This window comes from Pecten maximus, chromosome 15 (genome assembly GCF_902652985.1).
Source record: "Pecten maximus chromosome 15, xPecMax1.1, whole genome shotgun sequence".
Classification (NCBI taxonomy): Eukaryota; Metazoa; Mollusca; class Bivalvia; order Pectinida; family Pectinidae; genus Pecten; species Pecten maximus.
In genome coordinates this window covers 33,454,267-33,473,043 of record NC_047029.1, presented here as the reverse complement: position 1 = coordinate 33,473,043, position 18,777 = coordinate 33,454,267, and the positions used below count along the sequence as shown (strand labels likewise).

General features: G+C 35.8%; 1 protein-coding gene across 1 annotated transcript in view; it reads right to left on the bottom strand.

Annotated features, from left to right (window-relative positions):
- Positions 1 to 18,777, bottom strand: part of LOC117343740 (Werner syndrome ATP-dependent helicase-like) — a 42,261-nt gene that overhangs the window by 5,281 nt on the left and 18,203 nt on the right. The window contains exons 15-29 of the mRNA XM_033906219.1: positions 18,640 to 18,731; positions 17,285 to 17,357; positions 16,570 to 16,678; positions 15,974 to 16,078; positions 14,994 to 15,074; positions 14,178 to 14,301; positions 12,214 to 12,320; positions 11,851 to 11,882; positions 10,808 to 11,000; positions 9,005 to 9,158; positions 7,462 to 7,574; positions 6,479 to 6,632; positions 4,090 to 4,173; positions 3,260 to 3,419; positions 496 to 710 (exon numbers count right to left, since the gene is read on the bottom strand). Coding sequence (XP_033762110.1) covers positions 496 to 710; positions 3,260 to 3,419; positions 4,090 to 4,173; positions 6,479 to 6,632; positions 7,462 to 7,574; positions 9,005 to 9,158; positions 10,808 to 11,000; positions 11,851 to 11,882; positions 12,214 to 12,320; positions 14,178 to 14,301; positions 14,994 to 15,074; positions 15,974 to 16,078; positions 16,570 to 16,678; positions 17,285 to 17,357; positions 18,640 to 18,731 — 1,796 coding nt within the window. The remainder of the gene's footprint in view (positions 1 to 495; positions 711 to 3,259; positions 3,420 to 4,089; positions 4,174 to 6,478; positions 6,633 to 7,461; positions 7,575 to 9,004; positions 9,159 to 10,807; positions 11,001 to 11,850; positions 11,883 to 12,213; positions 12,321 to 14,177; positions 14,302 to 14,993; positions 15,075 to 15,973; positions 16,079 to 16,569; positions 16,679 to 17,284; positions 17,358 to 18,639; positions 18,732 to 18,777) is intronic.

Here is an 18,777-nt window from a genome sequence, read left to right as displayed (position 1 = left end):
ATAACCTTCCATCTGTAAAGAGTATTTACCAGTAATTTTACCTTATTTGGGTCTTGAGAAGATTTTTGAAATTTTAGTCAATTTGAACCCTTTTTGCCCTGCCCTTCAGGCCCCTGGGGGCTAAGGACAATATAATTCACAATTTTGGTTGACCTTTGGTCATGGAAGGTTTCTTCAAAATTTCATCAAAATTGATTCAGGGGTTTCCGAAGTTGAAAATGTAAATAGTTTATGGACGGAGGACAAAAGGCGATTGGAATAGGTTACTTCAGATGAAGTTTCAGGTGACCTAAAAGTACTGTATTTATATGAAATTATGCCCCTGCTCACATATAAGCCCTCTTCTAACTTTTCAATGAATCATTGATTTTAAAAATAAGCCTTTCCTCCCTTATACTAAACTGATACACTTGGAGTGGGGCTTATATGAGGATAAACACGGTAAATGTATACAACAATAAATAACACCAAGAAATGGGACAATCATGTACAGACCTCTGAGGATTCCGAGTTACTGTCTGTTGATGAGATAGAGGCTCCTTTCTGCAGAGAGGAAGTGGTACCAGTCGTGCCACCTAAGATTACCAGCTCTCCAGATGGCAGCACCTCCTGTCCGTGTTTCCATGACAGGGAAGCAATGACTAACTTTATATGGTTAAATTCTATGTAGTCTGGTAACAGATCTTTGATCTTCATCAAACGACTAATGTCTGAAAAACAACAACAACAAAAACATTAAAATCTTGTATAATCACAGTGTTCCCACCCATATTTCTTTCTTGGGGTTTTGGCACCCCCATGGTTTGAAAATTGGGGGTACAGCAAGATTTTTGAGGGTACAGGTAAGTATTTGAGGACCAGTTGAAAAATGTGTTGCTGCAAATTTCAAATGAAATTTTAATCATACTCTGTCAGAGTTGTATTGTGTTTCACTTTTCATTTTCAATAAAAACAAATGCACAGCTCAAATGCAATTACTATTCTGTATTTGTATAGTAAACTTTATGGAGTTCGATCGATACACGTAATTAGACGTGATGTACAATGTCAATGTTGAAAGTTCTATGATAAGTAACAAACTGTAAAACAGACAAAATCAAACAGAATTTAAAGGGCTAATCTGGGGATTTAAATATAGCAGCCACTTCCTTTTGTTTTATGTTATTAAAACTAATTCATGAAACCTCACCTTAATTTAATGCATTCTGGATTATATAATTAATACTTATTGATTTAAGGAAAACTAAGACAGATTGCATCTCATTCTTTTCAACAACACTCACATTAACCATAAATGAACCTGGATTATATATTACATGTTTATTGGAAATACATTAAATAATACGGGCTTTTTTCCTGGACATTTATTTTAGCAGCGGTCATGTAATTGATTTGTTTTGCATTTTGTTTAACAATCACGTGTTCTTGTGTGTCTTGTTGCCGTAATAGTGCTGATCTTGGAAAGTTTGACATTCCATTTATAAAGGGGAGATTTTGAGTCATGATTAGGCCTATGTCTTTTACAAACATTGCAATACATGTATGAAATGTTTTTGTTGTCGCCGTCATCCTCAGTAACCTCGAGCTCGTCGGTCCAAAGCCAATCAAACTCCCCCAGCCGTTTCGTCTGAGAACGTTTGATCTTCTTTGGCTTGGGGAATACGGGACAATTTTGCCGTTGATGTTGCCATCACTGTCACTGACTGCAAGTCGTATTCGCTTGCCATGCGAGTGCTGCGGTTTAAAAAACCCTTGTTCACCATAGCAGCCATTTTGGTTTAGTCTCGATCATTTACGCGCTTTACATCGCGAGTGATGCACAGATAGCGAATTCAATCGCTTGAAAGATCGAGCTGTTTACGGAGAAAACCCTGAAGTTTTACTAGTTTTAAAATCATTCGGAGCAGCGGTTTTTACCGTGCCTATAGTCTTAAATAATATCAAGATTTGAAGAAGTTCTTAATACAAATTTAACCAATATTTCCTACGATATTTGCACATTTTAGCGCGTGCAAGTCACGCATGGAGACAAAAATATGTACGTGATTTTTGTAGAATGAGCGTGAATCACGCACGTTTCTACGTGAATGGGAACACTGTAATCAGCAGATTTATAATCATGAAACAATGTATCAAAAGCTAATCTGGTTAGAACTATTCTCAAGATTTTTCTTCTTTGAAATGAAAGGTGTCTAAATAGGAATAACAAGTCATCGGAGACGGAATTAGAAACTGTCTGCAAGACACGAATGCCCCACCCCCAGGCAAAGAACTTGATGTTATGATGATATGATATGGTGTAAACTTCAACCAAATTTAACAAAAACAAGAGGCGCAGAGGGCCTACATCACTCCAGACAATGCAGACATTGTTTTCCAGACCAAATTTAATCAAAATCCATTTAGTTGTTAAGGGCAAGTATCATTTTAAAAAAGATTTCTCCTTTGGACAAGGTGAGCTAAAATCTTGTCATTAATAAACACTACAAAGGGCATTAACTCTATAAGTTCCTGTCAAATAATTTCCATTTTCGAACTCATTCAAAATCTTGTCAATATATTGGCTGCATACAAAGTTTCATCAACCTTGGTTGATATTTACTTCAGTTACGGTGTTGACAAGGCCCAATAAAAAGAGTCAAAACATTTCCATTTTCAAACTTATCTGAGATCTTTAGAACAAGAAATGGTGACATCACAGATACCAGTGTACACAACAAGAAATGGTGACATCACAGATACCAGTGTACACAACAAGAAATGGTGACATCACAGATACCAGTGTACACAACAAGAAATGGTGACATCACAGATACCAGTGTACACAACAAGAAATGGTGACATCACAAATACCATTGTACACAACAAGAAATGGTGACATCACAAATACCATTGTACACAACAAGAAATGTTGACATCACAGATACCAGTGTACACAACAAGAAATGGTGACATAAGAGACAATACGGTAGAAGAATTTTACACAATGAGCACAGGTTTTGAAGGAACGACATCCGGGAATGTTGTGCCTCCAACTCCTCTTGATTTGAATCAGAACTGCTCAGGTGTTCACAAGGTACATCATTGATTTGGAAAGGGAAAGAGCATTGTGTCCCATGCAGAACAATCACATGTGACCTTTGACCCTTTTACCTGATGGTTTGTGTGTAGCTTACGTCAGAAGAATTTTAACAATCTCTCATCACCTCTATGACACGATTTTATACCTATCGTTACTACCATATAAGGACTGCTCTACCTGACTTGAGCGGGCCTCTGATTGTGTCTGTGACCAGCTGTTCTATCCGAGAATTGACACCAAGTTTCTGGATGTCAACCTCCAGGCCAATTTTCACCGCTTCACAGAGATGACTTATGATAGTGTTGGTTTTGAAACCTCGCCTGGATGCAATTTCCTCCTACAAATCATATAAACAAGAATTTAGACTGATGTCCCAGATATTAACCCCAAGATAAAAGATTGGATCAAAAGTGGGTCAGCTTAATTGGTAGAGGTCAAAATGCATAAAAGGAAATTTCTGTAAAATAACAAGCACATGTGTTTCTTCCGTTGGTTCATATTACCTAAAATATAAACAATGCTTATTCTGATACAGAAATACCATAAACAGATGATCATCAGTCATTTAGTTCCACCAAGACATAACCAGACCCCTGTATTGAACAGGCTTATTACAAATCTGTGTGGCATAGTGCCAGTCCCCCCACTCCCCCCTCTCAAATCAAACATGTCAAAAACAGCTTACAACAGCTTACAATTTAATGTAACGGTTGTTACTTTCAAAGTTCCTTTTTTCCCCCTTTTTTTAAGTAATAATGAACTTTTAAAGCATAGTCAGGGGAGATAACTGATCACTTGGTGTTACTTTTACACCCACCATTCTGAATTATTCTTAACGAGAGCAGTAGCGACAATTACTGTCTGTTTCATAATTTTCATAAAAATACATCTTTTCTGCAAAAACCACGGAAATTTGAACTATCAAAAAAGCCTCTATATAATCAGTCCCGAGATCTCAGCGTAAAGCTGGATTGAACTATCATGTATCATTAGAGTTTGGTACTTACCACTTCAAGATTTTCCTGACTGTACATGACGTAGGATGTCCGCTGTGTCTCTGTCAGCTTGTTAATGTCAAGACTTGGGGATACCTAAAACAATAAAATCATACACAAATGGTGTTTCTTTTGTCTTCACACACCTGTTCAGCTAAAAACAATGGCAACATTATTTCTACCTGTTATTTAAACAGATTGGTGCCTGCTAAAATTATGAGGGAAATTTAGAAACATTTCCTTTAAAATTGGGAAGATATTCATGTTTTTTTTTCAATTTGGAAAAATAGCACACTTTTTAACAAGAAAAACTGCCTGATATCGGCTGTAAGACAGAGCAAAATATATCACTTATTAGAAATTCATGATTTCAGAAATACATGTACTGTCATTGGCAACATGCATGAAGTAGTAAAAATAATTTCAGTGATTGAATTTTTGTAAATCAAAATCCTGACATTTTGTACTGATGTAGTCATAGTTTGGCTTTCTTTATTGATTTTTATCAACTCATCAGTGAAGTGAAAACAACGTAGAGTATTCCTAAATGAAATAAGATGAAATACCCTAGAATAAGACAATATCCCGAGAATAAGATGAAATACCCTAGAATAAGATGAAATACTCGAGAATAAGATGAAATACCCGAGAATAAGATGAAATACCCTAGAATAAGATGAAATACTCGAGAATAAGATGAAATACCCTAGAATAAGATGAAATACCCTAGAATAAGATGAAATACCTGAGAATAAGATGAAATACCGTAGAATAAGATGAAATACCCTAGAATAATATGAAATACCCTAGAATAAGATGAAATACCCTAGAATAAGATGAAATACCCTAGAATAAGACAATATCCCGAGAATAAGATGAAATACCCTAGAATAAGATGAAATACTCGAGAATAAGATGAAATACCCTAGAATAAGATGAAATACCCTAGAGTAAGATGAAATACTCGAGAATAAGATGAAATACCCTAGAATAAGATGAAATACCCTAGAATAAGATGAAATACCCTAGAATAAGATGAAATACCCTAGAATAAGATGAAATAACCTAGAATAAGATGAAATACCCTAGAATAAGATGAAATACCCTAGAATAAGATGAAATAACCTAGAATAAGATGAAATACCCGAGAATAAGATGAAATACTCGAGAATAAGATGAAATACTGTAGAATAAGATGAAATACCCTAGAATAAGATGAAATAACCTAGAATAAGATGAAATACCCGAGAATAAGATGAAATACTCGAGAATAAGATGAAATACCGTAGAATAAGATGAAATACCCTAGAATAAGATGAAATACCTGAGAATAAGATGAAATACCCTAGAATAATATGAAATACCCTAGAATAAGATGAAATACCCGAGAATAATATGAAATACCCTAGAATAAGATGAAATACCCTAGAATAATATGAAATACCCTAGAATAAGATGAAATACCCTAGAATAAGACAATATCCCGAGAATAAGATGAAATACCCTAGAATAAGATGAAATACCCTAGAATAAGATGAAATACTCGAGAATAAGATGAAATACCCTCGAATAAGATGAAATACCCTAGAATAAGATGAAATAACCTAGAATAAGATGAAATACCCGAGAATAAGATGAAATACTCGAGAATAAGATGAAATACCGTAGAATAAGATGAAATACCCTAGAATAAGATGAAATACCCTAGAATAAGATGAAATACCCTAGAATAAGATGAAATACCCTAGAATAAGATGAAATACCCTAGAATAAGATGAAATACCTTAGAATAAGATGAAATACCCTAGAATAAGATGAAATACCTTAGAATAAGATGAAATACCCGAGAATAAGATGAAATACCCTAGAATAATATGAAATACCCTAGAATAAGGTAAGACACCCCCACGGTATCTCAGCACCAACCATTACATGATCTGCATTGGTTCTTTGAAACGGATTTTTTTTTCTCTGCTTTATGCTATGAGACTCTACATCTGAAATCTAATCGAGATCTTAAAATACTTTCTTTGAATTAGAAATATCAACACTAAACTTTTAACTGTCAACCATTTTGTGTCCTGGATAAGACTCAAACTAAAATGAGTACAACTATGGAAGAAGGTTAACTCAAACATGAACTTTGAGAAAAAATACTCCAGTACTTATAAAAGAAATCTTGATAACAAACTTCAATTGTCAATTGTCATTTTGTATTCAGGATTAGACTGAAAATCAAATGGGCTTTATGTACTCCGAGACAAATCCTTTCAGTACTCCTCAAGAAGTGGCAATAAACAGGATTGTTTATGGATGGTGGGCCACTTCACGTGAATGATTACCTACCTGGTAGCAAATAATTTCAATACAAAAATTTGATCCCATTGGCTTCATCACAAACCTTTTGGATATCGATATCCGGAAAATTGTCCATTTTGCATCCAGAATGCATTCTGCAGAAGGAGGTGATGATGGTGATGAACATGTCCCCAAATTTCTGAACCTTGGCCTGTGGGAAGTCCTCCAGCTTAACCATCGTGTCTTTAGTACTTGGCCTGAAAATCACAATAATCTAATTTTTATGAGCATATAAAAATTATCTACAGTTATAATGATTAACAAGTTAAATCTAATACACAATTTTCTAGTTTTTATCTATAATGAATATCGAACACTATTAACCTCAAAAGTTGTTGGGGGTGGGCTTATTTGTGAACAACTTTTAGATCACTTTTAAAACTGATAATTTTGCAAAATTACGAAGAAGGTGCTGATCAGTTTGCAAGGACTTTTGAGGGTATTATGATTACCTAACAGTATTTTTAATGACGTCAGAAAGTTTTGAGTAGAGATAGTTTTAGTTCATGATGATCAAGAATACCTATAATTAAGTCTCCTGAGAATGACCTTTGAAGCCTCTGTTTTTGTTTGTAAATATAAATCCTTATCAATTTAGACTTCATAATCCACTATAGGTTTATCTTCATTTAATTTCACATTAAGCCTATCTTTAATTTGACTCTGTAAGTCGTAGATGATGAGATTTTACCAAATCCTTTTTTTTGCCTTCACAGCAGAAACCAGTACATCTGGTTGACTTTGGGCTTCTGGTGCATGGCTTTGATCACCAGTCTGCCATTCTTCTATACAAACTAGTTTGGAAATACATGCATGACATTTTCAGCAGACCATTTACATATAGAGAGTGGAGCACTGCATTAGAGATTGTCTGTAATCAGTTGGTAGTTTCCAGGTTTTAATTGCAATTATGAACTACGGTGTTGATTCTTAAATTGTATCATCATTAGGGTATATATTCTATCATTCCACACATTTTTGTAATTTGTTATAATGTATTTGTTACGACATCATAGGAAATCTGACCTGATATTGGCCATATCCAGGAGGACCTTGTTGCTGGCAATAGAGTAAGGAGCATATCCAGTCTCTCCAGACATCTCATTCCTCTTCTTTACCAGCTCCTTGTAAAGTTCATTCTGTCAAACAAATAAACATTTTCTTATTTCTTGATTTCTATATGTAGCTAAATTTAGTAGTGAAGTTAAAAACCAGTAGATCTTTAAACAGGATTGAACTAATTCTACTAACGATATATCATAGATGGAATAATTTGATAAAAACCAGTAGATCTTTAAACAGGATTTAAGTAATTCCACTAAGGGTAATCATAGATTAAATAATTTGACTCGTGACCTTGAATATGAGTCAAGGTCATTTATATCTGCAAACTTTTTCAAGCTTGATCCCAGGAATGCTATCGGCCAAAATAGCATAATTATAAGCCTTTCTGCCAAAGAGAAGTAGTTACATAGAAGAATTTGACACTGCCTGGACAGACAACAGAGACACCTAGGGACACCTTGGGGACCAGGTGAGCTCAAAACTTGTCTTTCTATGTCAAACTGTGTGACATGAAATATACTGTATTTAACTGGCAACAAGCCCATGCCTGATAATAAACCCGCCCATATCTGTGACTTCACACAAACGTTACTTTATTGCCCTCTGTTTCATCAACCATAAACTTTGAGCCAGCAGTTAATGAGTTTGACTTCTGGGCTTATTCATGAGGTGATTGAGATCAGACATTCTCACATACTTCACAGGGATATTCCGCGGTCATGGGGGAAAAGATTAATGTATTCTCTCACCCTAGATAGGGATTTCCGCAGTTTTACTGGGGTGTGAGATTTTTTTTATCTCACCTGTCGAGTGTTTGGCAGCTTAATTATCTTACCCCGAGTGTTGAGATTCCCGTCTCTTCTCCATGGGAGTGAATGATTATTTCTCTTACCCTGTTTACCCTCTTATGTATCTGATATTGACGTTACATCAATACAAGGAAATGTTGACGTGACGTGATTGAATTGTCGACATGACGTCAGTGTACTGGTGCCGTGACGTCATGGTATTGTTGACGTGACAAAATACTATTGTTGAGAATGTGAAAAGAGCACGTGTTGCTTGTCTTTTCCCTAGGGTGAGATAAGAAAATCTCACCTCGGTAAAACTGTGGATATCCCTGTCCAGGGTAAGAGAAAAATAGATCTCACACAGGGGTAGACACGCACTATATGACGCTGCTCATGATAACATAACATCATCATTTTATAATGAGTAACCATATCGTAAATGATGACGTCATCAATTTGACACACATTCCAAGTAGAGTTGTAGATGGCACAATAAAAAACTTTCCTAAAAACTTATATTTGCTTGCAAGTATTTGAGAAAAATAATCAAACATGGGTCTGTTCAGCAAACAAGGATATCTCGGTCCTCATTAAAGAGTTTGGCAGGCCAGCACTAGGCAAGCCTCATGCTGACTGGCCAAACTCTTACACAAGGGTTGAGAAATCCCTGCCAAAGAACAGATCCATCTTAGATTCTAATGATTCTCACTAACCTGTAAAGCGGCCATCTTTGCCTGGAGTTTGAGCGTTTCCTCGTCCACCACTGGAGTAAGTCGAGGTGATGTTTTGGGCGTATGTTGGAAGTCACCGAGATTGACCTTCTTTGAACTTGTTGATGCTGAGGCTGTTGCCATGGGAATTGATGGCCTACAAGAGGTTAAAAGAAGAGATTACAGAAATCACAAAACAATTTTTTTTATGGAAATGAGTAGCTAGGTTAAATTGCTCAAAAGTTACATATATGGCAGAGATGAAAATAGAAAATCTTAAGAAAAGCTGAAATATATTTCTTTAGTGGAAACTATAAATGGAATTAGCCATTTTTTGGTAGCTAAAAAGGCAGAAACAAATCAATCAGCTGAAGATTTTCGTCCCAGTATGGAGATAAGATTAACATCAATATGAAAGAATTTTTAGGGATAATGACTGGCATTAAAAGAAATTTTGATTGTTATCATGACATAATATACTGTAGTTCAATTGGCATTAAGTGAAGTCTGATTTTGTGTTCCAAATTTTCCAATGATATAGAAACACACTAAATCTACATGAAATTTTGTAGCAAATAAAATTTACTTGACTTGTCCATGGGTCTAAACAGTCATCTGACAAAGACTTAAAGCAGGGACACAACCCTTTATCCCAAAGGATCAAACCAGCCTCATTTATACAAATTATATATAACTGTCCTCCATTAATGCTTCATTCCAAATTTGTTTGTAATCCATTAAGGTACTTAGGAGGAGTAGCACTTTATAGCAGAATTTCAGCTAAGTTGCCATTTTGGGGACCCACCATTCTGTCCAATGGGGTTAAACCAGTCTTATTCATACAAATTATGACTACCCTCACCCAATGATGTATTAAGGCATTAAGTAGGAGTAGCAATTAAAAGCAAAATTTCAGCTAAGATCCCCTTTTGAGGCTCCCCCCTTTGTCACAAGTGGTTGCAACAGCCTCATTGATACAAATTATGACTGCCCTCCCCTAATGATGTTTCAGACGAAAGGTCGAAATTTGCTTTGGCATTCAGGTGGAATATTGTTCCGCATTGCAGTTCGTGCCTTTGTCTCGCCGATATATGTAGTTTCATGCAAAAGGCTGACTAATTCCACGCTGATATCCTTACACACATGGTGTGAACATTAGGAAAGGATCAACACAAATACTTGGATGAATTTCGGAAGATTGTATAATTTCAGAACTATACACTTTGATAAAGGATGGGTCCATGGTAATTGTGGCATAAACATTTCCAGACAAACTGAAAGATTGCCAGGTTTCGTTTTTGTGAAAATTTTTGTTTCTTGTTATAAATTAATGAACACAGAAGCTGCTTCAAAGGATTTATCAAAATATTTCATTTTGACGTGAACGAGAAATTAAAAAAAAAAAACGCCCACATTTGATTTGTATGCAATGAAATGTTAAAACAAAATTTTTGAAAAAATGAAAAAAAGCCCTCCCTCATCAATTTTTTCAAAAATTGGCCTGTAAACCAACTAATAAATTTGATATGTCCTAAACAAAGTGTTTTTATTGATCTTAATCCATTAACAAAATAATTCTTTGCTGAAATGAAATATCTACAGAGCTTTTCCAGTAAAAAATCTACCCCACCCCAGGACTCCAGGTTTGGTTAAGGGGTACCACCCATAGAATTTATTTAATGAATTACATGGAAGTAATAGGAAGGAAATCCAACCATGGATAGAAGTGATTTAATGTGGAGTTCTGGGGTCAGGTAGGTATTTTAATGGAATAGTCCACAGTAACTTTAATACATGTATACCCACTTGATAGAAACACTGATTGCAGGTTTTTCTTCAGCAACCAAGTCCGCATTCGGCGTCATCTTCAGGGACACATTTGCAGCTGTCCTATTTTTTGACAGCCAGCTTCTGCCTTTCTGCGACAATTCCACAACTGAGCCGAATCCAAATTCAATTGGCTTCTCTGACAGATATCCCTCCAAGATCAGAGCCTTTCCTAACAAATTATTAAGCAAGCTTCAAGAACAGAAATAAAGATATCTTTTTGCTAACTTTTAAATGATAAATGATCTATACTCAAAATTTACTAGAATATTTTTTTTTTTTTATAGGACCTTTGACCTTGAATTTAAGGTCACAGTGATCCAATTTGTGAGCATGATACATTGTCTGTGAGTGATGTATTTAACCTTGAGATTTTGTTTCTTTGGTGAAAAATTCTAGATTTAATTGGCATAATCTAATTGCCATTATTGATTTCTTAAGTTATTCCTGTTTGAAACATAGAAATTCACAAGTCTTGTGGTCATGGTGTATAGAGTGATTTTCATACTCAGGCTATACCAGGGGCTATCATGAAGGAGATCTGGGAAAAAAAATGTCCCACAGTTATATATATGTAAGCCTTTCTTCCTTCATAACACACATTTCAAATCATAATACATATATGGATTCTATAGGTATGAAAATATATTGGCCTGAAAAACCAGGAGTGATTCCAAACACTTCTTCTAAATATCACACTAACACCTCTACCAAATATTATATTGTATAATACCCCTCTAGTGGTAAGCTGTTGTGTACAAGTTACCGCGGTACAGTACATATAACCTACTTCATGCAAATGCCTCTAGACAGTTTGACTAGGTAAGGCCAGTTTGTGAAAATGATTCCGAGTATATTCTAACCATTCCCAATATAATATTGGTTCAGTATTAGGAATTTAGAGGGGTCAATAATGAGAATCATTTTTTTATTATTATAATAAATTAGGATTAATTCTGTGCATGGCCATTCTGTTAGTGTCAAGAGTTGATCAACCTAATTTCCTTCCTGCCTTCACTTACCAAAAGCACTCCACCACTTGATTTTCTTATATCTGAAATTTATGGTATGTGAAGATTATTCCAATCCAAACGACATAGGAAACAACAGTAATACAAACTCTTATATGATATTTTTTTGTTTCCAATTTTTCAAAAGTAACATTCATGTCCAATAGTGACAGTTTAAAAACAGTAAATGAAAGCCTGAACATCACATAATCTGTTATCAAAACCTTTTTGCATTCCTTTATTAACCCTTTCACCCCTATTGACCATATTGGACTTATAATGATGAATGCGTGGCAGAGTCCACTTAGGTATCTTAGGGTTGAAAGGTTAATGTGTACCCATTAAACCTCGATTGGCAGAAAAAAGCTGTCTTACTTTCCAGATCCAAAGCCATTGTAGTTGGAAAAACGTTGGACTTTCTTGTCAACAGATCCTGTTAGAAACTTGATAGGGGTCATCAGTCCATATCTGTTGCCCAAGGCCTGGAGTCACACAAAATAGTATTAGTTATAGCTCCCCAGGTCTCACTGAGAAATACAGGAGGTCCCAGAGGGAACTTGATGCCCACCATAGAATCATCATAACTAATGCCCACCATAGAATCATCATAACTAATGCCCACCATAGAATCATCATAACTAATGCCCACCATAGAATCATCATAACTAATGCCCACCATAGAATCATCATAACTAATGCCCACCATTGAATCATCATAACTAATGCCCACCATGGAATCATCATAACTAATGCCCACCATGGAATCATCATAACTTATGCCCACCATGGAATCATCATAACTAATGCCCACCACGGAATCATCATAACTAATGCCCACCATGGAATCATCATAACTAATGTCCACAATGGAATCATCATAACTAATGCCTACCATGGAATCATCATAACTAATGCCCACCACAGATTTCATCATAACTAATGCCCACCACAGAATCATCATAACTAATGCCCACCATGGAATCATCATAACTTATGCCCACCATGGAATCATCATAACTAATGCCCACCATAGAATCATCATAACTAATGCCCACCACGGAATCATCATAACTAATGCTCACCATGAATCATCATAACTAATGCCCACCACGGAATCATCATAACTAATGCCCACCACGGAATCATCATAACTAATGCCCACCATGGAATCATCATAACTAATGCCCACCACGGAATCATCATAACTAATGCCCACCATGGAATCATCATAACTAATGCCCACCATGGAATCATCATAACTAATGCCCACCATGGAATCATCATAAGTAATGCTCACCATGGAATCATCATAACTAGTTCTATGTTAAGACTGATTTTCCCCCCTTCTTTCTCCTCATTCTCTAAATAATTTGATAACAAGGGGAACTTATGTATAAAATCTAAGAAAGATTAAAGAAACTTTCTGAGAAATAGTGATACCAAACTCCAACTAGTAAAATGTTGGCCAGTGTATCTTTTCCTGATCAGTCTCAAAATTGAGCTAGCACATGTAGGCACCAAAGGAAACCTACATATTATGAAATCTGAGAAAGATCCATCAAGACCCGTTCCCAGAAATGGTGATAACAAGCATGCTGGGTATTATTAAAGCAATTCATGTCCCCTACCAACCCCTGCCAAAAATAGTAAGTAACCTTGACCCAAAAACCCCTAAAACTTGAACCTGTTCTGTAGCCTTTCCTACTTACATAATTTGTAAGTTACATACCAACTTTCACCAACATACCTTGAAGCTTGGCAGGGAAAAGTACGGAAAACTGAGTGGATGGATTGACAGACTGCCGGGAGGGAAACCTATATTCCTCCGGTTTTACCAGAGGGGACTAACTTGTAACCAGGGAACCAATATATAATAATTTAAGTATTTTTTACGAAATAGTAAAAACAAATTTTAAGCATTAGAAATCAACAAGAGGCTAAATGGGCCTGTACCACTCACCTGCTTCTTATGCAACTCTGCTCAGCTCATTCTGACATTATCTAAATACACCAATATATTGTGAAGTCATCAAAGGTTTCAGCATATTTGACCCCTGTGAACTTGAATATAGGTCAAGGTCATTCATTTGAACAAAACTAGAAGACCTTTACTTCATCATGCTACAGGCCCAATAACAAGTCCCTGGGACCCCTGGTTATCGAAAAGTTGCTTAACAAGTAAAGTTAATGCTGGACAACGACGCACCATGGCATAAGCCTCTTGGCAGGTGGCCTCTGTTGTGATAAGTTTGTTACCGCTATCTATCAGAATGTCCAGTGTATTTATATGGTCAAAGTGACTGTCCACTGTACAGTAACCAATATCTGAGTATTCTTACATCGATTGCAGAGAGGAGATCCCTAGCCTCCTTTCCATACTCCCGCTCCTCATCTGACATCAGGCTGTCAGCCATCGTCCAGTTCTTGGAGTCGTAGTAGCTCTGTTTGCGGCTCATCTCAATCCTAAAATAAGTACAGAGTTCCATGAATTGGGCAAAAATTTGATAAGCCCAACGAAACTGGAGTTATCGCACAAAAACCTCTGTACAGATGATACCGTGATATCTGTATGTTGTCTGGTATTTGCAGGCGATACAAAAAAGGGAGTTATCTCCCCTGTATATTTTCTCATGTTATACTGTCATTGTGTGACAGCCAAACATTCTCCTGGCTACATCTAGGGCCTGTTCATTTATACAAACAAACCAGTTGATCTTTTTTAAATGTAATTTTCCAGGCATATGTCTTGACGGACCTGCTGATGTTAGTGCAGGCCTTGAAAGTCTTTGTCAAAGCTTTTCTCAAAACAACAAGATATCACCAGGTCCATCCTCATTTCATAAACAAACAACTCTGTCCAAACCGTTTGGACTGCGATAAACGAAAACAGCCCAAGTATGTATCAGTGCTTACAGGGGGGATAACTCTTACAAGATGTACTCAAACGTAGGTCTAACATTCTGTTGGAAATTATTTTTTACAGGAGATAACATTTTATGAGTATTTGATATCCCTTTAAATATATCATAAATATAAATGTAATGATATCGTATTTCATATCCCTTTAAACATATCATAAATATAAATGTAATGATATCATACAACAGAATACTATGATAGTTCCATCAGATCTCTTGCTGTGAGGCAAAGCTTACTTTCTCCGACAATTGTCACAACAGTTTGGTGTCCCACCGATATGTTCCAAGCCTCTTGATTCAAAGTGACTCAACAACAGCCTGAAAACAGCATACAGAATAAATGTGTGAAAATTAGGTTATTGTAAAATTTTTCTGTCCTTTTCTAATTTTATCTTACCAGATCCAGAATTAATCAAGACTATGAATTCAATTACTCTTGTAATTGTGTATATCATGCTGTCGTACTTAAAACTAGTGGATGGTGGCATAGCGCTAATCCAAATCGCCATTTCATTTAAATATCTGCTCAGTGTTTGTAGAAAATCATTCAAACCCAGTAAAAAAAGAAACTATATGTAACAAGAGGCCCAATGGGCCTGTATCGCTCATCTACTTTAATGGTACTTTTAAAGTTGTTCTAGGTCATGTATGTAGATACTAAGCTGATTACCCCTATATTAAAATATCAGTGTTGGCAAGGTATTTTCATTTAAATTAATTTTTTAACCTTTGTTTTGAGCTTACTATAGTGTGGATAATAAGGATCAATGTTTCTTGGTCATTGAGAAACCTTCACCCCAGCATATTACAGACCCAATATCAAGGTCATTCAATTGAACAAACTTTATAGCCCTTCACCCAAGCATCAAACAAGCTTATATCAGGTCTCTGGGCCTATTGGTTATTGAAAAGTTGTTAAAATGATTTTAGCCTATTTGACATTCATGAACTTGTATGTAGGTCAAGGTCATTTATTCAAACAAATGATGCAGCCCTTCACCCCAGCATGCTACAGACACAGTATCAGTACCCTTGGCTTTTTTGGTTCTTGAGAAGAAGTTGTTTAATTGGAAAAGTTGACACCGGACGGATGCTGGAGGCCGCACCACAGCATATGTTCTCTTGCCCTTCAGGCGACATTTCCCCATTATACTCAATACCATAACATACCTGTGATATATCCCCGTGACACCAATAACCACTGCCCTAATACTTACCTACGGCGACATTTTCCTGCAATACCTAAATACTGCTGCATCTTTCGAAGCATGTGCATTTTGTGTTCTTTGAATGTAGAATTTTTCATTTCATTAATGAAGTGTCTGAAAAAATGGAAGCATGAAATTAATAGAGTTCTCATATAACAAACAAGCCAAGGTTTAGCCTGTCTGTTTACTATTAGTAGCTAAATCTAATTTCAGATCAAACGAAGACTTAGCCTGTATGTTCAATATTGGTAGCTAAATCTAATTGAAGATTGTAGACAAGCTACAGCTTAGCCGTTTTTGTTTGTTTATTAACACTAGTAGCTAAATCTAATTGAAGATTGTAGACAAGCTACAGTTTAGCCGTTTTTGTTTGTTTATTAACACTAGTAGTTAAATCTAATTGAAGATTGTAGACAGTCTAATGTTTAGTCTGCCTGTAGAATATTGATAGTCAGATTTAATTTTAGATAGTAGCAGTCTAATATTTAGCCATTCTGTTGAATATTGGAAGCACAATTTAATTTCAGACTGTAGACAAACTACAGTTAAGTCGTTTATCAATATTGGTAGCTAATTAGTCAGATTACTGACAACATTGTCCATACTTGGCAGTATTAAAGTCCCCATTGGAGAAGAAGACATGACATTGACTAGGAATTCCGTCCCTGCCAGCCCGACCAACTTCCTGATAATACGACTCAATGTCCTTGGGTGCTGGAAAGACATAGATTGATATATAATTAGTAGCAGAAAACTACAGATTTAACTTTAATACTGAGACACTCACTGTACTTCAGCTAGCTAAAGGCCTCTGGCTAATTTTTGGTTCTAACGCTAACCGACCATTAGGAACCAAACCCTATTTGATACTGCACAGGAGACAATAATATGAGTATTTATAACTGTAAACATGATGACAATACTCAAAGTTTGTGTATTATATATCCCATTTAAACAGTCCAATCACTAATTCATATCAAATTAATAAGAGTTTGCCACAAAACACTTTACTTCATCATTCCACTGCTTCAAGTGACCTTTTTCTAACATGGCAGCATTGATTATAAAAAATACGATAAGTATATTCCAAGCAGAACGAATATAAAGTACAAAGAAACTAGCTTTTCGTTTGTTTCTGCTTTATATTCCCATTTTGTATTTACAGGACTGCCATTTTCAATCTGAGTTGTTACCGTCATCAGTTTATTTCATACAGCATAAAATATTTCATAAAAAGAAACAAAACTTATACCATATGGTATGGTTGAATTTGTTGGGAGAATTCATTTTCTCATTTTCTTTCCATCTTTGTCAACTTACCTCCATAGTGAATGACTTTACGAACATCTGGTTTGTCGATCCCCATACCAAACGCTACCGTGGCAACCACCACCTAGAGATTCAAAACAGAAAATGTCTTCTAAGTGTGTCAGTACTGGAAGGTATGTATCTTAATTCTATCTTTGTATAAACATCCGAGGGGGAATCTATTGCTGGATCATCTCAATAAGACCTATTCTATGGTTTTGTGTTTTCGAGCCATAAATAAATTCTAGTAAAAGAGATACTGGATACTCATTTAAAAATCATTGTATTTGATGAGAACTTAACTTACATCAAATATTCCGTTCATATTCTAAAAATTAAAATTTTGCATCATTCCGTTCATGTTCTAGAAATTAAAATTTTGCATCTTAATTATCCCTACAATACATTATACATGAAGTATGTTGTTTAATTTGTAAGTTTGTAAAAGCAAACATTAACATTCTTTCATTCAATATTCACAGCAAGTTAAATCAGCCTGTATTGCTCACCTGTTTCTAATTTAACTTTGAGTTGATCAACTAAGGTTATTTATGCAGATGCAAAGCTGATTACCACTTTATTCAAATATATTGGTAGATTAATTATTCATTTGATTTGATAGCCCTTAATTTTAACATACTACTGGCCCAATATCAGATCTATTAATTGGCGTCTTTGTTATTGAGATTATTTAAAAGATTTTAACATGTTTGTAAACTTTATTATTTTACAACAATTGTAAAACAAGTTCTATCAACTTATATTAATCACGCTTCTTGGCTCGGATGGAAGGGCGCAAGGGGTCTTACTGTGGGAGAAAACCAGAGTACCCGGGGAAAAACCCACGTGGTCGGGCAGGTGACCCCATACCTTTTCACATCCGATCGGGAAATCGAACTCCGGCCACCTAGGTGAAAGGCAAATGTGCCATATGCTCACTTGCCCTTTGGACAGGAGAGCTTTTAATACATGGCCATTCAAAGCAGACCCTTTATAAACTGGTCAAATGTTTTGTTCCAAATCATGTTTTATAAAGACAGAAGATAAACCTGTAGGCGACATTTGATAAAGGGAGGTAAATTAGTCGATAACATCTGATAAAGGGAGATAAATAAGTCGATAACATTTGATAAAGGGAAGTAAATTAGTCGATAACATTTGATAAAGGGAGGTAAATTAGTGGATAACGTTTGATAAAGGGAGATAAATTAGTCGATAACATTTGATAAAGGGAGATAAATAAGTGGATAACGTTTGATAAAGGGAGATAAATTAGTCGATAACATTTGATAAAGGGAAGTAAATTAGTCCATAACATCTGATAAAGGGAGGTAAATAGTTAATAACTGCAGTACCACAACAAGTACCTGTATTTGGTCGTTGACAAACTTGTGGTGGGCGTCATCCCTAGCCTTCTGTGTGAGACCTGCATGATATGGTAGACTCGGGACACGCATGCCTGTACAACAAACCAAACAACCTTACTTACAGGGTCAGAACTGTAA